Source organism: Pararge aegeria, chromosome 17, assembly GCF_905163445.1.
Source record: "Pararge aegeria chromosome 17, ilParAegt1.1, whole genome shotgun sequence".
Taxonomy (NCBI): domain Eukaryota; kingdom Metazoa; phylum Arthropoda; class Insecta; order Lepidoptera; family Nymphalidae; genus Pararge; species Pararge aegeria.
The window spans coordinates 9024880-9045058 of NC_053196.1; the positions used below are offsets into that span (position 1 = coordinate 9024880).

The 20179-nt window shown below is 33.1% G+C and overlaps 3 protein-coding genes across 3 annotated transcripts; 2 read left to right on the forward strand and 1 right to left on the reverse strand.

The window, feature by feature from the left end:
• Positions 1-385: 385 nt before the first annotated feature.
• LOC120630924 lies at positions 386-12805 on the forward strand. Its single transcript, XM_039900267.1, has 15 exons — positions 386-695; positions 1232-1375; positions 1740-1825; positions 2304-2417; positions 2808-2928; positions 3003-3060; positions 3608-3771; positions 4471-4626; positions 5460-5591; positions 6373-6545; positions 7719-7863; positions 9204-9323; positions 10486-10595; positions 11586-11672; positions 12523-12805. Exons 1-15 carry the CDS (start codon positions 593-595, stop codon positions 12748-12750), a joined length of 1941 nt encoding a protein of 646 aa, XP_039756201.1. The 5' UTR covers positions 386-592; the 3' UTR covers positions 12751-12805.
• Positions 12806-13774: 969 nt separating this feature from the next.
• On the reverse strand, positions 13775-16492 carry LOC120630941. Its single transcript, XM_039900306.1, has 5 exons — positions 16291-16492; positions 15861-16214; positions 15129-15360; positions 14516-14782; positions 13775-13937 (listed from the first exon to the last, which is right to left on the reverse strand). Exons 1-5 carry the CDS (start codon positions 16315-16317, stop codon positions 13855-13857), a joined length of 963 nt encoding a protein of 320 aa, XP_039756240.1. The 5' UTR covers positions 16318-16492; the 3' UTR covers positions 13775-13854.
• Positions 16493-17295: 803 nt separating this feature from the next.
• Positions 17296-19578, forward strand: LOC120631142. The gene is made up of 4 exons (XM_039900590.1): positions 17296-17543; positions 18092-18260; positions 19024-19221; positions 19423-19578. The coding sequence occupies exons 1-4, from the start codon at positions 17362-17364 to the stop codon at positions 19561-19563; spliced, it is 690 nt and encodes a 229-aa protein (XP_039756524.1). The 5' UTR covers positions 17296-17361; the 3' UTR covers positions 19564-19578.
• Positions 19579-20179: the final 601 nt, after the last annotated feature.

Here is a 20179-nt window from a genome sequence, read left to right on the forward strand (position 1 = left end):
CTACTATGAAGTAAGCGCAAAAAGAATACTCGCGATATATTCTTTCGTATTATTTAACGTCCCAAAAAAATTTACGTATTTTTTAAAACACTGTATGTAATTGATTTTTATTTTTTTGTTTCTTTCAGTTTCGTTCCAAGTTACATTTTATGGTCTTGCACAAATGTCAAAACGGGCCTATTACATTTTTACGACTATAGTGATACTTACCCTTGAATCTGTGTAATAGTAATTATTAATCTGTGTTTAATAATAAGCGAAGTATCCACTCACCACTATGTTGTAAGGGTCTGTGGTATCATCACAGATTAAAAACGATGCGTATCATATTATTTAATTATAATCTGTAACTATGTATTTCTGAGGAAATATAGATCATGGAGTAATATTGTTCTGTGATGTAAATTGTAAATTGCAATTATCACAGACCAGTGTAATTATTATTTGTAAGATTGCTGTTGAATTCAGTTAAGTTAATTAGTTAAACTGCAACAGAATTTTTAGTTGTTAAATTACCGGTCAGCCTTTGAAGTAAATTTCGTAGTATTATAATGCTTGGTATATTTAGCTTTGAATAAAATTAACGAAAAGGATGGATAAGACTGAGTTCGAACAATTCGAATACTTGCCTTCCAATAATGAGATGGACTCGAGTCAGCTGTTGGTCGTTCAAGAAGACGGTACATTTCTTTGCTGTAAGTATTCAATAACAATTATTATTAATATTTGCTCAATGCGCCACTGTTCGGTTACAAATTCACAATGGACCCTGTTGCTTTCTCCAGAATTGCACTCACATCCTATGGGTGAGAGATCTTTCAGTCCTTTATCCTCTGCAGAATATGGTTTCCCATTGCCTGCCACTAATACTGGATAGTCAATGTTTAGAGTGGACTGACAGGGGAAGAGAAGCAATGGGTTTTCATAGAGGACATAGATAGTTGTTCTCATGTCACAATCTTATGTGCGGTTGAATCTGGTGGTGGCAGGGAAAGATTGCCCATTCGCTATTCTTCTCTGGTATGGCACTATTATTTTATGTAAAAGAGTTGAACATCCCTGTCTTACCAATAATCTCCTACTGACTTCTAAGTATCGGACAAAGTTATTGAGGTTCATATTCCTAAGGTATCTCACATAGTGCTGCTGACCATATTGTACTGCAATGCAATTTGGACATTGAATATACTTGCTATTTCCTGCCATATTTAGACCAACATTCTTTCATTAGTTGACAGACCAATCCAATATGTAACTCAAGTTGATGATGCAAAGGATGTGCTAGAGGGAGTCCAAGGATGTGATGTATACGACGTTGCCCCAGAGCAGCTTTACATAGATGGAGAAAACTCAGCTGAACTGATATCTGTATCTGGTATGTATAAAATTTTATATAAATTTTTTAGAATCATTACTAGTCCTTCATATCACTTTTACTAGTCCACCAACATGCATAGCAACTATGTGCTGGCTTTATATTCTTCTTTACTATGTTCAAGATGCCTATACTGAAGAATTTGGTAAAGAAGTTATCATGCAATACACTGTCTCTAAAAAAAATGCTCTTGTTTCCTTCTGGAAAGGAGAGCACTTTTTTCAAGCATGTCAATTTAGTTTACTTTTGTATGTAGCTGAATATTATACATTAAATATAATAAAATACCATTCTCACTGAATGCAATGACTTGCCTGAATTTTTTTTTTTATCTTAGAATTTTTATTATTGTTATTTGTTTTAGATCAATTTATGTCACCAGAAGGACATGACAATGCATATGCAAACAATTATTTATTACAAGATGACAATAACGCTCAAGAAGAACCGGTAAATAGTTTTTATTATTATTGTTATAAAAAAAAAAACTGTAAAAGCAGTGATAGCCTGCATGCCATAAAATTCCATAGATTTCTAAGAGGTGTGTGAAGTCTACCAATGCACACTTGGCTAGCATGTTCATACAATCTCATTCTGAGCAAAGAGTATAAACCACCAATAACCTGTAGCAGTAATGATTTAAATATGGAAGCAGTAAATTAAAACAGCATCTACATAGTGGTTATTTGGGTCAATAGAATCTCTAACTAAGTCATACTTAAATAACAAAAGGGGTTTGAATATTTTAGTACGGAACCTGTCTACAGTGTTACTGTAGGTACTATTTTATTATTATTTTATTCCTGTCAGGTATTTATTAAATAGGTTTTTTGTAAGTATGGCTATTTTGGCAAATAATTAAAATACTGGCCAAAATATTCAAAACAGTTTGTTTCATCACAGATGATACTGATACAATTTTTTTTAGATGGAACAAGATGAAGATGTACAATACAAGGAAATAACTGAAAGCGAGGAAACTATTACTGATGATGCAGATGTTGAGAACGTTGAGGATAAAAATTCTGGTGATTGTACTGAGGTATGTACCATGTTGCAAATGTTCATTTCAAGGAGTTGTTAATTTAAAATTCCATTTACCAGTCCTTCATGCCTGAAATTATTATAGATATTATAAAAGTCTAAGTTTTTTTTGTTTGATTGTTTGTCCTTAACAAACAATCAAATTGATTTTTAGCATGGAGTTAGTTGAAAGGATAGAAAGTAACATAGGCTACTTTTTATCCCAGGAAAACAAATGGTTCCCACAGGGTGTGTAAAAAACATAATAAATACAGATGAAGAATGTAGGCAACAGGTAGTGGTGGATTAAATTTAAACATGTGTTTTACTACACATAATATTATAGACATGTATTCTCGAAAATAAAATAAAGTAATTTCACATATAACAGTTACAACTATATTCACAGATAACTCTAAATGATGAGCAATATCAATTACTGGAACAAAAAGGATGGATATTGTTGGAGAGTAGTGATAATACATTTCTGTTAGATTCCTCTGGACTACATGATATCACAGCAGATGAGAGTATGTATTAATAATATTAAATGAACTTAATTGTATTTTTGTTAATATGAAATCTTTCTAAATTTTTATTTTAGAGTTGATTCTAAAACTGAAAACAGAACTTCAGGAGGAATTTCCCAATGAAGTATCAAGGTAACTTATTGCTTTTGCTATTCTGATAGTATTTATTTTTCAATCCTATTAAGCACTTTTATGGGCTTAATTATGAATTGTTCATTTGCATTTATTGTATTTTATTTATTCTATTCAAATGCAACATATTAAAAAATATGTTAATTTTCTTAACATTAAAGTATAGTTCCCGACAGGTTGTCATCAAGTGAACAATGTAACTTTGAAGTAGTGTTGAATTTATAAAAAAAATAGTTATTGTTTATTTCCATTAACTAATGTTTGTAGACAAAATGAAATACAACAGAACATTTAAAATCCAAACTGCGCTGTTACAACTGCGCTGTTCTGTCTGCTGTCTATGTCGAATGTTTTTTTTTCTATATGACCAATTGACAAACATTATCTTTCAAGCAGCAAGGTTGTTTAATCAATTATATTGCGATTCCTTCAAATAACAATTTATAAAATTTTTAGTTAATTTAAGTTATCAAATGAACTAGCAAATAAATACTCGAAAATATTCCTTCTACAAAGAATATTTAAGTAATTTTGTGATATATTTTAGTACCATTAAAGAAACAGTCGCTCAGGAACATAAAACAATAAAAGTTGAAAACACACAACCTGATGTAATGGATCTACCAAATATTCATTATATTATTGAAGATGACGGAAATGAGGAAGAGAATGAACCAGAAACAGACATTAATTTCACGAACAACAAACAAGGTAATTAATTGATAATTACTTACTTAAGTATCATAAATTTTTTCCATAGTTTAATATTGAAACTATAGAAATTAGAAGAGGGAAAATAATAGGTCACCACTTCCCATGGTACACACCAAGACATGATGAATTTAATATAATTCAGGAATAAATAGAGTTACGTCAAGGTTGACACTGGAACTGTCAGCTTGCGTTTGGAGCAAGTTCATTGGAACTTTCTTTGGTCGGAAAATAGATGAGTAAATCCTTCCTTAATGACAGAGACAGGATGATGTGGAACATATAAAACGAATGGTACATATAAAGGAAAGGTTGGGGTTTGGACTTATAAAGAGATGGAAGAGAAGGCCATAGATACGGTAGGTTAAAGAGGGCTCCACCTACAACAGGCTAATTCTTAAGGTTAACACAGAAGTTTTTCCTGGACAAACTTTACAATTCATTTCATTCATAATCTACAGGACAGGGTAACAAAAAAATGTTGCAAATAGATAACTTGAGGGCTTAACCTCTTGTCATTGTGGGAGGAGTTCCTAGCCCTATAGTGGGCTGGTAATGACTTGTTATGATGATGAAGAAGCTTACTATTTTTTTTTTATGTTTATCTTCCTTCTTCATTTACCTTCAATCAAAGTAATCATAATCCTGGTGATCAATTTAAACCACCTTACGTATTTACATAGGAATGTCAAATTTAAGGTTCATTAAAGGCTATTTTTGAAGAAACAATAGAGGAACCAGATGTGACACCAATCGAGGCTGAGCATGATTACATTAAGTTGAGCTCCGTGAAAGATTCGTTTGTAAAGAAACAAAATGACACCATAAGAATAAAAAGCAAATTTTCCTTCAAAGGTAAGTTTAAAGGAATAATCCTTCCAACGCATTTATTTATTTCTTTTTTTTTGGTATTTCTAGTTTCACGAAAACGTGTTTACGTTTGAAACAATCGCAAGTTTTTATATAAGCGCTTTATATACACTACAAAAGTAGCGAAAAATAATAAAAACAAATATAAGACAGCGTATACGGTATTAAATATATCCCTTGTGCTGGTATATTACCGAAACGTAATTATTTTTAAATATTATTTCGTTTCACAAAATTAAGAAATATTTTTTTGACGTTATACTTATTTTGGCGCGTTAGGGAAAAATAGTGAGAGTAAATTTTTTCGATGCGTGCGCGCACACCGTCACTAAAAACCGACACCATGAAGTTAGCTATAGTCAACATTTTAGTTTTTCTTAAAAAGGTTTGACAGTTGACTGTAAATAATTCAAACAATACCTATTTTCTATTGTTAGTTGCGTTTTCTACAAACGTAGAATAAGGCGAAAGATAAAATTAAAATTATTTATTTCCCATGTTTTCGTTATGACTTCGTCGTATATCGTTTTAAAATGGCTGGGTGTTTATATGTATATTATAAGTATTTATATATATTATTCATAAAAATATTCATCAGTCATCTAAAGGGCTAGATGGTGATGTGTGAATTGTCGTAGTATATTTATTATTTATCTCAGGGTTACTCTGTTTGGTTTTGTTAGGATTTGTAAGGCATTGTGGCAACTGGCAGTCTAGTAAGATTTTGGGTAAGGTTATGTATTTTTCTAGAGCTTTCAGTACTGCCTATATATTGGTGCTTATTAATAAATAATTCCTTTAATTTTTTTATATTACAGATGTCCCACCAGAGATAGTGCTAGGTAAATTTAATGGTAAGAAGTTAGTAGCAAGAGTAGTGAAGACTGAGCGTCCGGTGAAAAAACTAGGAATGAATATAAAAGACCCGGGACCCAGCTATGTACAATCAGGTTAGTCATTGAAGCAACAAGTTTTAAATAACCTGTTATTCCCATCGGATCAATAATAACCCCTTGGATGACCCCCAAGACATGGGAGGTTCTAGAATAGGTCCAGCACTGCTAGCATGGGCAGGAGACAATTATATCCCCGGGAAAAGGATAAAAATTTATGTTCAACAGCTTTATCAACTCTCAGAGCATTGGCGCACAAGTGGAAATAATATCCAAATAATATATGTGCAATAATAAGCAACAATAATAGCAGGTAAACATGCTAATTATGTTCCTTGTCAGGGGATATAATTTTTGTCTCTTGCCTGTGCTGCAGGGGAAATTTAAATAGAAATTGTACTTGATAAAAAAACAATTATTATTACCTTGGGTTTGTAACAATGTATCTATTAAACTATGTCAGTATGAAAGTATATGTACGCTTACTTTGGGGCTAGACGACGATATGTGTATTGTAGTAGTATATATTTTTTTTTATTATTTATATGTTGAACGAGTGAACAATTAAGCCATTATCTATTAGGAGTCTATTGTGAATGATAATACTCTCTTACAGAAGTTGCACTACTTTGATCTTGAAAATATGTGACGTTTTATTATTCCACACTGCCCCACGTTAGCATCTACATTGCAGCCGTGCAAAACCGGGGCGGGTCTCTAATAAAATGCATTATTTACACTACTTTGAACTAAATTTTTATTATATTTAATTTTTTAATGTGTTTCTTTTTGTATTTTGTCTTTGTGTGTACAATAAAGAATTTAATAATATTTACAGATTTCACAGGCTTAGACGATGACCAATTCGAGAAACTAATACTGAAAGCGGTTCGGCACAGAATCGAGTGTGGGGTTACAGACGTGACTGCTGCCGAGATTGTAGTAGTTCAACTGTCACGAGTGGCCGCCTTTAGACCCGCCCTTATGGAGCGAGGTCTTATTATTACTAAGGTAGGATTTACTTATTCATTTGCAGAGTTCAAAGCGAGTTTGATGACCTCGCTCCAATCGCAAGCTCCCATTACCAGTGTTAACCTTGACGTTACTCTATTTTGCCCTAAATTATATTGATGATAAATTCACCATGTCTTGGTGTGTATCGTGTTTAGTGGTGACCAATTGTTTTACCTCTTCTAATTTCTGTAATTTCAATATTAAACTATGGAAACAACTTATGATACTTAAAATAAGTACATTTCAAATAGTAATTTTTAAAAAAAATTACACGCCAATCTTGGCAGGATATGTGACACTTATAAAAAATAATTAACACCTATGTAAACATGTTGCAAGTGCCATATTCAAGCAAAATTAAAACTGATTGATTGCTTGATTGATTCAATTAATTACCTTGTTTTTTGTTCGTGAAATTCATGTCTGTTTCTAGTTCATTCTCTCATATATTACCCTATCTTCATTAATATAATGAATATTTGGTAGATCTACATCAGGTTGTGTGTTTTCACCTTTAACTTTTTGATGTTCCTGAGCGTCTTCTTTCTTTAATGGTACTAAAATATATCACCAAATTTACTTTAATATATTTTGTAGAGATTTTTTAGAGTTTTTATTTGCGAGGTTAGTTGATAACTTATTTAACTACTAATTTTATAAAGTGTTATTTGTGGGAATCACAATATATTTGATTATACAATCTTGCTGTTTGACGTGAGATGGGCACGGGTCCCCTATAAGAGTCTAGCCGTGACTCTAGCTAAATGGGCGACTTAATGTGTTCTCCGAACCAAGGGAGTTGACACTGGCTGGTACTGAAATTCTTTAAAAGAAAATACACAAAATGTCGTCATGCATTTATTTATGTTTTTCAGGTAGTGTATTTATATGTTTTAGTGTATCTATTTATGGTACCTATTTCTTTGTATCTATAGCTATTTCTTAATACTCCTTAAGTTGACTGGAAGAGATCGCTTTGTAGCGATAAGGCTGCCAAATCGTATATTAAATCTCTTCCTTCTCTTTTTTATTTTTCTTTTCATTAATTTTCAACCTCACAATTTTGGGACCGGCCTGGGTTTCGTACACCGAAGCTCGAGATCCGTAGTTCAGCATGCTAACCACTGAACCGACGAGGCAATAAGTATAATAATTTAATTTGTTATTCAGATCATAATACATGAACACGAATCAGGTGAGCTGTACAGTGAAAGCGATCCCTCGCTGGTGACGGGTCGAGCTATGAGAGACTCCTTGAATAACTGCCGTTTTAAATTCATGCCAGAAATGCTATGGAAATTGGCGTCGACTATCGGTGAGCAATTATTTTATTACTTTTCAAAACCATCGCCTCAGTGGCGTGCACAGGAATTTGGATCATGGTAAGCATAAAGAAGTAAAACGGCATAAAATGGCAGAGTCGTCCTCCGTTGCCAGTTATATGAAAATGTAAGGGTATGCATTGCCTTTGTGCATGTATGAAGGTCACGTGCATCGCCTATAAACAGAGTAACACTCCGCAGTGCATTCAAAGAATACGAACTAAAAATTGTCACCCTGTGCCAGTTAACCTAAGGAAAAGTGTTAAGCCTCATGACCCTGTAATTACACCGGCTAACTCGCCCTTCAAATTGGAACACAGAAGTACTCCTTCACGGCAGAAATGAGAATGGTAGTAGTACTTCCCCAGACGAGCTCTGTCACAAAAAGATTCTACTACTACTTGTGCTCAAATGCCCTCAAGAGTCTCAGATGGCTTTCATAATAGAATAATAAATAAATATACTACGACAATACACACATCGCCATCTAGCCCCAAAGTAAGCGTAGCTTGTGTTATGGGTACTAAGATGACTGATGAATATTTTTATGAATAGGTAATATTTTTTTTTTATTTTTATGAATTTACATAAAATACTTATAATATACATATAATATGTGATCAAGTCAGCACACAAGCCACAAAATTATTATTACGTAGGAGCTTGAGTTTTTAAATGGCATGGCGTAGATCTCTACGTCAACTTTATGCAAACAGATTTACTGAGAACTGTAACTAGTTAGGACTAGTTAGTCAACTGCAAAAACAACATCCATAATTTTTGGTCTAAAGTTCCGACAATTTACTGGCGTACTAAATTCTATATATTGTATATAAAAAAGTAAATGACTGATCGTTGATATTTTAGATTAGGGTATGTTATTTTAGTATTTTATGTATAAACAAATATGTTTGTTTTTTTATTTAATTTATAAATAATAAATAAATTAATATACTACGACAATACACACATCACCATCTAGCCCCAAAGTAAGCGAAGCTTGTGTCATGGGTGCCAACTGATGAATATTTTTATGAATAATATACATAAATACTTTGAATATACATATAAACACCCAGACACAGAAAAACATTCATGCACATCACACAAACATTTTCACAAAGTAGTGGGAATAAAACCAACTGCCTTGGGCTCAGAAAGCAGGGTCGCTGCAAACTGCGCCAATCGGCCGTCAAACCCCCTTATTTACCCCTTTACTCTAGCGAACAATCTGTAATTTGTTTGTTTGTATGAGATCTACGGGTAAATTGGCCGAAATATACAATAAGTTTATTTTAAGAAGTACATTTTAATTTTGACAATATTTTTACAGAATCACAGAACGCTGAGGAGTACAGTAAGAGTGGCAAATATGATTTCTTGCATATTCACATTCGCGAAACTAAAGGATTAGATGGTATAATAAGGATTTCAATAACATTGAACAAGAGGAGTGAGTTACAATCTTTGTATAATTTTTTTTGTTTTTCGTTTTACTAACTCGATGAAATGAAAATGCGTCGCGATAAGGAAAGAAACATATGTATGTGAGAGAATGAGATAGAATACATTACACATTTTGTATCCTATTTCAGTAATCATGGAAACTGAATAATATGAAATACATTTTACATTAAGATATTAAATAATTTTTAAGCTTTGTAAATTCAGAAGTTACACAGTGTGTGCTAATTAATGACACACAATAATTTTTTTCTAGAGCTATATCAAGCATATTTATAGCTTTACTATTCAATGTTGTATAGTTCTTGTGTTTTTGTTTTCTCTCTATCTGCCAGCAGTAATTCGATATTCGAAAGAAGTAGACAGAAGATTTCGTAACTTAGCAATCGCTTTGCAATGACTTAATTGCTGGCCAAATGCGGATTGGACTTCTCACATGCCTGAGAGATCTCCATAATGTCTTTGTACATTTCACAGGCCTGCAGGTTTCCTCGCGATGTTTTGATTCACCGTTAAAGCATGTGATATTTATTTGTTAAAATTTGAAAAAACGCACATAGCTACTAAAGTTAGAGGTGCGTGCCGGGATTCGATCTTCCCCCGAAAGGGAAGTGATACCTGCCCCATTAGGCTGTCACTGGTGTGTCAACGTGTGAGCGTTGCTAATTTAAGTAGAAGGGTTCGATACGCGGCAAGGGCCTTTGGGAATTTATAATTTCTGAATTTGGTCTGGTCTGGTCTGGTGGGAGGCTTTGGCCGTGCCCAGTTACCACACTACCGACAAAGACGTGCCGCTAAGCGATTTTGTGTTACGGTGCGATGTCGCGTAGAAATTAGGGGTTGGCTATATGGTTGCGGGCTAACCTGTTAGGGAGTATGGCAGTCAAATGCCATACTCCCTAACAGGTTAGCCCGCAACCATCTTAGACTGCATCATCACTAGCCACCAGGTGAGATTGCAGTCAAGGTCTAACTTGTAGAGGAATAAAAAATTAAAAAAAAAAAAAAAAGGTTTTTGTTACCACTTAAATTTATTTCTTTGTATTTTAATAACTAGGTGTATATTTGTTAATAAAGATTACAATTATCATTAAATGAAATAAAATGATAGATCCCTCGAGAATATCTCATTAAGTGGCGTGTTGTTTCAGATATTCCGCTTCATTTATTCAAAGATTTCGAGAGTCAGTATGACCTTTTCGCGTGTACCTCGTGCGACGGTATTTTTGATACAGAGGGGGAATTGCAACGGCATCAAGAGGTATTATTTCTTGTTCACCTGAGCCCAGTGCGGGCCTTAAAATCACAATAGGCATGATGAGAATACCAAAGTATCGCAAAATGTATTTATTTAATGATACACGATTCATGTATTATAAAATTTTTATTTATATTTTAAGTGCGATTGGTAAATGTTTTCAATAAATAAAATTGTATCCGCCACGACAAGCGAAACGCCGTACTCATCTCTGCACTTGTTAATTGCGTATATCCAGTATTCTGTGATCGGATTTAAACTATCAGTTGTTCAGTTTTGTGTTATTAATACCAAAGGCAATAATAATTAGTAATGGAACAAGGACTAATTTACCTATGACGTCACAAGTGCGGCCATGAATACCGGCAAAAGTTTACGCGGGAAATATTTTTATTAAATGTAATAAGTAGATACTTCTACTATTTATGATAGAATTTTACGAACCCCTTGATAATGAAATTCCTTTCTAATCTCCAATTAATAGTGTAAGTTTTCAAGCGTCAATTCATTATAACTGGACAACAAACCTTGATCTGATGTTAGCACAAAAGGTAAAGTTAAAGATATCTTAATATATGTATTCATAAGTTATGAATCAGTCTTAGAGAAAATAGTGCAAAACTTTAATCGCTTTTCTTTATTAAGCATGCGATGCGATAAAGGCATTCTTAGTTTTGTATTAGGACGGCCAATTGGCGCAGTGGGCAGCGACCCTGCTTTCTGAATCCAAAGCCGCGGCGATTCTTAAAACTGGACAATGTTTGTGTGATGAACATGAATGTTTTTGTGGGTTGGTGTTTATCTGTATATTAAAAGTATTTATATAATAATTCATAAAAATATTCATCAGTCAGTTATTTACTTAGTACCCATAACACAAGCTATGCTTACTTTGGTGCCAGATGGCGATGTGTGTATTGTCATAGTACATATATATACATACATACATATATATATTCCTTTCTCGCTTCATAAGGATTTTGTAACTTTCAGAATGAATGCACCCATTTAGAAGCTATGAATGCGTATACAATGATCGAGACTAGCAGAGGTAAACAATATGCTTGCGATGTGTGTAACGTAAGTTCATCTGTAATTATTATTACCTTATTTCTTCCGGTTAACCGAACACGGAATAGAGGTGATGGAGATATTTTATCGTTTTTCTTATTGAGTCGGTATTGAAAGAGAGATAAATACAAAAAATAATTGGCTATGCATAAAATGTAAAAAAAAAATTGTTTTAAACGTTCGCAAACAACACTTTCTTTTTAATTTCTATTTTCTAAAATTCCTTTTTATAAATATAAGAACGTGTTACATTTCAAAACAAGGCTATTGTTTAAAAGTTTTATTGCTCTTAGCTCTGAGGCGCTTTGACCATATAACATGTTATCGAAAACTAAAACCAGGGATTCAATACATATTTCTTCAAGTCTTCCAGCTTGGGAATTTTGTTCGCGGAGCTGTTCGCGGAGTATAGCAAATTAAGCTTAATTTTCATAATATATTATGGTATTAGTAACGCCTGCTTCTATCCATCCATCATGAATTAGACGATATTTTGAACACTTTTTTATCTACAGTTTGAAACAATCTATCAAAAAAATCAAAAAAAAATCGACTTCGACTCTGTAAAAACACCTATAAACCAACGCGTCAATGTGGCATGCGAACGCTGCGTAGTTATTGATATCTCTCTCTCTCTTGACATTGAGGCGCCGACATCACACCTATGAATATAAGAAATATAGATATTTTCTACAACATTTCTAAGTCTGTGCCTAGTAAAATGACAAATGACTAGACACTTACCTAGCTATTATAATAGCTAGGTAAGTGTCTAGTCATTTGTATAAAAGCGAACTTTTCTTCTAATGCGTCATGCGTGAACCGCAATCCGCTATAAAAAAAACTATTTCTCTTACAGATCGTTTATACAAAATTAGCAAACTGCCGGGAACACATCAAAACACATTTCAAAGCCGGTAATGCAGCATCCAGTGCAAAAACATCAAAAATTCAGATCATAAGTACAATTGAAAAGAAGAAACCTCTTGGCCTCTATAGATGCAAAATGTGTAATCGTGCATATTTAGATGCAGCTACTCTCTCAAGACACCTTGTCTCGAGACATATAAAACAAACTAAAACCTAAGATTAATTATTGTGCCTAATAAAAGATTGTGAAGTTAAATGTTTTCTTTTTTGAATGGCCAGTGTTTTTATTTACTCCATCAGCTGCAAAATAATAAGATATTTGACGTCCTCTCTGACGCAGTGGTGAGCTCTGTGGCCTAAGAAATGGAAGTATTCAGTTTGATCCCTAGTAGTGGCAATTTTGAAATTAACAATTTTAGAATGTTTTCTGGTCTGGTCTGGGAGGTTTCGGCTTACTTACCACCTTACTGCTATACCCCTAACAGGCTATCCCACTACCATCTTAAGACTGTATCATCATTTACCATGAAGTGAGATTGCAGTGTAGTGCTAACTTGTAATGGTGACTATAAAAAATAAAAATGTAATTGATTGTTGTACGGAAATCTGAGAACTGAAGTATTTTGGGGCAAAACTAGTATTGGATTCAATTCAATTAATTTACTGACTTAATGAATATACTATATTATATAATAATAATAAAAGTACAGAAAAGTTCACACAATGCATACAATTTGGCGCTTCTTTAGACTCCTATCCCCTTATTATTAATAATATATGTTCAATAGAATTGGCACAATTGTTATAGAATCTATGATATAGATACTTTTTACTAGAACACCAGCAACAAACCAGTGTAATTTAACTGAACTAAAATTTAATAGTGAATGATAATTTTGTATTCCCAATATCCAACAGGGACTACACTGTAAAATTTACTTTTTTTTATTTGTATAACCTACATATGAAAAATTTATCCCTTTTTATTATCCTTATCACAAAAATGCGATAATAATAAAATAGTTTAAATCCACCAACCCATGTTGAAGCAGCGTGGTGGGGCAATGCTCTTATTCGCCTGTAATATGTTAATAGACATGCTAATGCTCATGATAATCCTTAAAATATTATTATTATTTTTAGTCGCAACTCTGCAGAGGATATGCAAATAATTTATTATTTATTGAAAACTAATGATTTATCAAGTCTGATAAACCCAGTTTAAAAATAAAAGACATTTACATTGGCATATAAATTTTTTTGCAACTTTAGTATTTTTGTTATATTATGAACTTAACTTTATAATGAGATATAATGTGAATTAAAACACATCATCTAGGAATACATTGTCCAAATCATCAAAACTTTCTTGTAGGCTTTCATTTTCTGGAGAGAAATTACCATCTGAAAAGAAATTTTCTCATAAATAAGTATATCAGTTTCATATCCAGCTTTGTATAAAATCCAAATACAATTTGAATAAGCTATTAGGTGGGACGTACACCTTATAATCTCATGAACAGAAGCTTTATACATGCTATCAACTCTAAATTTTGAATGGTTAAAGATAATTCTTGCATTACTAGATTGGAAATGAAATAACATTAAAAACTTTTTTTAACTACTAAAAGGGCAATACCAGGAGAGTTGAAATTTTTAAGAAGGGTAATGAAATTATTGTATATTATGTAAGGACTTCATTTTGTACATTAAGAATGATCCTAGTTAAAAAATTAAAACTAGACACTTCTTAGAAATCAGCAATAACTCTGTAAAACAAACGTAGTTATGCATATGTGTGTTTTTAAATTGGTCATATAATTATAAAACCACTAAACTTAATACATTTCCCAAATGGTTATGGAAAACTTAGTCAGACTTTGAGTCTTGCTTGCTATATTTATTTAAGTTTATTTTTTAATTTTTAAAGCTAATAATAATGAAGGGGGCTAAATATTTTAATTAAATACAATGAAACTAACCTGATAAACTTCTATCCATTTTAATAATAGTGTAATCTTCTTCACATGTCTTAAGATAACCATCTGCCAATGATTCATCTTCGCTTATGATGGCTGAGCTGTATATAGCCCATATATTACTTAAAGTAATATTAAGATAGTGTTTTTTGAATGCACTCCCTGTTGTCAATACAGTAGGTCTCCAAATAACTAGGGCACAGTATTCTGCCACTATGTATGGAGAGAATGATGACCAAGCATCTCTATGAAGAGTGCACTTTATATGCCCTGATAATAACAAGAACAGTTATATATTTTGAATACAGTATTTAACTTTGAACATCACCGGGACATTGTCATCATCTTAGTCCAGTTTTAAAACACTGTACATGCAAATATGTCTATCTTCCACCTCATGCATTATCATATAGCAATAAAAGGTATGAGCAGTATAGCAGATGTTGCAGCATGGTCAAAAATGTTGGATGAACTAGGTGAGTAAAGGCTTGACTGTACAGCCAGTTGTAGTAGATTTGGATACAACAGAGAATAGAAACATTATTAAGCATATAGCTCAGTTTTTATGATTTCTATAAAATATCATTTCAAGTAGGTAATTGTCAATTTAATTTACCTGTTTTATCTCTCAATGTAATCAAAGGATCAACCGCTGATCTATCTACACTCTCTACAAATGCTATAACAGTATGAGCTTTCTTTTTTTGCAAGTTGCCAACAAACGCCTGGTGTTTGGTGCCTCTTATTGTATTTATTTCCTTTAAGCTTTTTGTATCTTCTAAGAGTCTCTTCCATAGTGGTGTTTCAAATACATCACCATGAATATAGTTTTGTGTAAAATCAACATCCTGAAAAGAAAAGCATCTTAGGTAGGTACCTATAAAAAGAATTGGCTGAATGTGAGATAGTAATTGAAAAGTTTATAACAGCTTTGCTGATAGTGCCCAACCGCAGCAATCTGCACTCCCAAAAGACTTAGACTAGGAACAAATTAGAAATCATAATTTCAATAACTAAACAGGAAACTCCTTCTTTTTAGGTTGTGTAGGTAAACTCAATGTAGCAATGTCATGACTTCAATGTTTGCTAAAATGATATAGATAAATAACTATGTATGATCAAAATATTAATCTCATATTTGACCATTTTGTATTCAGTGCAACAGATGGGAATCATAACACCTGTTTCAAAACTAGTAATTCATTCTACTAAAGTAAATGCAAAAGTGTGCACAGATTTTTTTTACTTGTTCTTCATCAACTGCACCACTATCTTGACAAAATTTGGAGTTTTGGAGTTTTGAAAAACCAAAAGATACGCGAGCAGCAGGTATTGTAATAATTATTACCTGCGAAAGAAGCTCCATTTGGCAAATATTTTCATCTTTTTTCTCTTCGAAAGAACCTGTTAGAAGACCAGCAGGGCCAGGAAACTTTCGTTGGCTCCTGTGATCAAAGTATGAATTCAAAATTTTCTTTTTTATGCGAGTTGGTGACACACTATCATCACTTGATTTGGTTTTCTTTCTTGTATCATTTAAATTTGAATAACCTAAATTATTTTTTTGGAAATTTGTAACTTCTCTTGGTCTTTTTAGATCTACGTTATTGGTCTTTAAAGATTCTTTTTGGCGTGGAATTACATCTAGGTTCTTTGATGGTAATTGTTCAGGTGCTTCGGGGAAATCCAATTGTGATAACACCTGAAATATAAATATTTTTGACCAGCTGAATACTTGGTTGACTTTCAAAACACTACATCAGTGAAATCCAAAATACCTGGTCATAATCATCTGACTCGAACATTATTAATTAACTTCTGTGATGAAATAGCTAATAAAGTTCAAGTCTTTTATAATTTATTTATTTTTGTGATTTTTAAATCAATAAACACCTGGTTTTATTTAGTACGAAGTAAAACTATAGTAAAACCCACAGATGGTGAACGTGAAACCCTGACAACATCAAACAAGCAAAACCGCAACTATATTACGTCAGTGGCAACCATAGTGACGTAAATGTATATTGACAAGTGACAACTATGAACCAGTAAAAAAAAAAAAATTTACACTATTTATTTGTTTCTGGACTGAATCACTGAAATCAACCATAAATCAACGGTATTGAGACTGAAATGGATTGAAACTGTGTATTTAAAACCAACTGTGATACAGCCTATTATCTGCTCAGCTTAACCTTACTTATCCGGTGGTTCTTCTTACGTTTGATATTTTCTGCGTTTTTATTTTTTGCTTTCATGGATACCTAAAATAATTGTAAAATAGTCGAAAGTGGAAAAAAGGAGTAATCAAGCGTTAAAACTAGAAATAATTTTTAGATTCAGTTTGCCACCACTTGCAACATCAAAAAAACCTCCATAAAAAAAACTGACAACCTACATAGTAATATGAAAGTTATAGTTATAGAAGGAGGCGATACTAATAGTTAATTTTCATAATTTGGAATAAAATTGTATTATACTCTACTTTCTCAAGCCCTTGGGTAAAACGGTACAAAATAACGAATTGCACTATTTTGTATTTATTGTTCTGCTAATGAGTTCACGCGTCAAGTTAAGATGAGCGAACAACTTTTATACTTCAGTCGAAGTGAGAGGCCGAACTAAGAAAACACTGACTTATGATTTTTTACCGTATAAAAATAAGCAAAACCCGGCTAAAACCTCTAAAAAGTATCATAATTGGAATTTTATGGCAATACAAAGCTGCTGCGTTGTGTCGTGTTATTACTGTCTAAATTTGAGTGTCTACGGTCACACAGAAAGTAAATTAATTCACAATTTTTATAATCGGTCCTTAATTTTAAATTTTTTTCAAAATTGTAATAATAATGGCTGTATTTGATGTTTTTAAGCCTTTAGCAAATGTAATACCACGTTTTAGAGAAGAAGATTTAGCTCATGTGATTGAATGGTTTGACAATCATTCCAAGCCATTACTTATTTTAAATGAAGGCGAAGCAATAAACGTAATTACTATTGAGAATTTGAAACAATTTTTGGAATCAAAAAAGTAGAGTATCAAAATGTTACCTATTTAAAATCCGATCCTTGTTAACCGCGCCACCGTTAACTAGCACTTGAATAAAATTATTATTAAATAGTCCCTGTTATCTCTCCCGACTAATAGTAACAGTCAGATTTGAAGGCTCCACAAAAATGGTTTCTTCAGTTTTTATTCAAAACATCGTGGACGTGGACGTGGGATGGGATGTTCCGTTTGATTTTTAATTGCTGCGAAAACAGGTACGTGCTGGGAATCACACTCGGTCCTTGGTAGGCTACTACCGCGGAAAAGTAGCATAAATGACGCCACGTGTAAACCTCGAACGGCCTGTGATAGCTGTGTAAAGCAGATTCAGCTGTTACAAGACATGTGTCTGATTCCTACAAAACTGGCTTTTATTAACTTCTATATGCTTATTTACACATGCACTTATATTAACAAAGTACTAGTTTAGAAATATATATATCTAAACTATAAATATTGGTGAACTAACAATACGTAGAAAACTAGTAATAGTAGTAAAAATAATCTGAATCAAAACATATTTTTTGAAGGTTTCATAAAAGATGTTTTCATTATCCAAGCTATGCAGAAATTATGATTGAAGTAGAAAACATAAAGGCAGAAATGACAAGAATGTTAACAAAAGATCAATTTATTTACATGTTAGATAAATGGGTGATAGAAGCTGATTTGAAACACGAATTAAAATTGGCTTTTAATGTAAGTATTTAGTTTTTCATAGTAATCGGAATCATATTAACCCACTACCGGCCCACTACAGGGTACGGGTCCCCTCCCATAATGAGAAGGGTTTAAGGCCGTAGTCCACCACGCTGGCCCAGTGCGGTTGGTTGGTTGACTCCACACAGCTTTGAGAACTCTCAGACATGCCGGTTTCCTCACGATTTTTTCCTGCACCGTTGAAGTAAGTGATATTTTTGATTACTTAAAACGTACATAACTTCTAAAAGTTAAAGGTGTGTGCTGGGATTCGAGCTTGGCCCCCTGAAAGCGAAGTTGAAGTTCTACCCACTGGGCTAACACCTCTTAACAGACTTCGTAGAAAACTGTAAGATAACTTTTTATCAGGTTAAGCTTGTTCCTATAATAAATATTAAAAAAAAACCGTTACTTCCCAAATAATAAAACCTACTATAAATTGTATATATGTATGTATTATGTATTATTTTATGGTGTCGTATGGATTCTGTAGGGAGCTTACCTGCGGCCTACGCTGTCCACTATTTTTATTTTTTTACCAAAAAAAGGGCCATGTATTCTTTAAAAAAACAAACAAAATATACAACAATAACTCTATATTGTATTAACGAAACCCTATATCGTATAGTTATAAAAAATATAATAATCAATATTATTCGAAATTACTATATCAGTGAATATAACCTAATAATCACAGTATTGAAAAAAAATAAGAACTTAAGCGTTGAAATAAAGCGATTAATCTGACTTTATTATTAAACAGGTTTTCGATACCGAAAAACGTAATTTCTTGGAAATAGATGAAATTAAAGTTATCGTGACAAGGTATGCAGATCTGTTTAGCGATGATGAGACTAGAGAAATGTTACGTGATGCAAACGTTCGTGGCGATGGAAATGTTTTCTATGAAGATTTTGTTGATAGTTTATTCAGCGTTGCCCCTGAATTATATCAGTTAAAGGTATTCTACGTATTAATTGTCGCTTCTTTAGCTAGACCAAATCAATGTCGCATTTGTGGTGGCCTGCAAGTTTACAACGAATTAAACTAAAAGTGTTGGGCTTGGTCGCAAGTAGGTACGACGTGCGCGCCACTACGATGTTGTGCATTGGACACCCTGGTCTGGTCTTCGGCTTAAATAATTAGTTTATCTCACTTCAAGGCTGATTTTCTATACGAAGATCCCAATGAAGATCCTTCTGTACCGCCTGATCCAGAGCCCGAGCCAGAGCCGGTAGCACTGGAACCTGAACCTTCTCCTTCTCCTACACCCCAACCGAAAAAGAAGGGAAAGAAAAAATAAAAAATATAATTTTCACCTCGCCTTTTATTGAAATAAACTTTGGCCATGCTTTAACATTGAATAAAAACATCGTGAGAAAACCTGCATGCCGAAGGTTTCTCCATAACGTTCTTAAAGGTGTGTGAAATCTACCAATTTGCACTAGGCCAGCGTGTTGGAGTATAACCTGAACCGTGTAGTGGAAATGCAATGGGATGATCGTTAATATGATGATGAATATAACAACGAAACCAACGAATTTATTGGAAAGGCAATGATATCTTCACATTGTGTCTCTTGTTTTGCTCGTAAAATCGTAAATTTACGGTAAAATTAACTGTGTTTTAATTAGCATAGTTTATGACGGTAGATAAAGCCAATATGGTTTTACGATTTGACTGTTACTGTTTGAATGTTCAACTTCAAACGACGAAGTCTAGAGTTCGATTCCAGGTTCCGGATAAAATTTACTATTACTGCTGCAGCTAGGTTTAGAAAATTTGGTCTCACTCCCGAGCCTCGGAGAGCACTTTAAATCATTGTTCCTTTTTTTAATCGTAAATATTATATTCGTTAAAGCCCGCCAAACCAGTATTGGTTCAGCGTGGGGGGGATTCAAAAAATAGACAAAATAGCA

Bases quoted from the DNA above. Each gene is read 5' to 3' on its own strand.
- LOC120630941 (XM_039900306.1), bottom strand. From the start codon at position 16,317: ATGTTCGAGTCAGATGATTATGACCAG. The intron at 16,215-16,290 runs GTATTTTGGATT...TTTATATTTCAG, and splicing joins AGTCAGATGATTATGACCAG to GTGTTATCACAATTGGATTT. The intron at 14,783-15,128 runs GTAAATTAAATT...TGTTATTATCAG, and splicing joins TACATTGAGAGATAAAACAG to GGCATATAAAGTGCACTCTT.
- LOC120630924 (XM_039900267.1), top strand. From the start codon at position 593: ATGGATAAGACTGAGTTCGAACAATTCGAATACTTGCCTTCCAATAAT. The intron at 7,864-9,203 runs GTGAGCAATTAT...ATATTTTTACAG, and splicing joins GAAATTGGCGTCGACTATCG to AATCACAGAACGCTGAGGAG. The intron at 10,596-11,585 runs GTATTATTTCTT...TGTAACTTTCAG, and splicing joins AATTGCAACGGCATCAAGAG to AATGAATGCACCCATTTAGA.
- LOC120631142 (XM_039900590.1), top strand. From the start codon at position 17,362: ATGGCTGTATTTGATGTTTTTAAGCCTTTAGCAAATGTAATACCACGT. The intron at 18,261-19,023 runs GTAAGTATTTAG...ATTATTAAACAG, and splicing joins AATTAAAATTGGCTTTTAAT to GTTTTCGATACCGAAAAACG. The intron at 19,222-19,422 runs GTATTCTACGTA...TCTCACTTCAAG, and splicing joins CTGAATTATATCAGTTAAAG to GCTGATTTTCTATACGAAGA.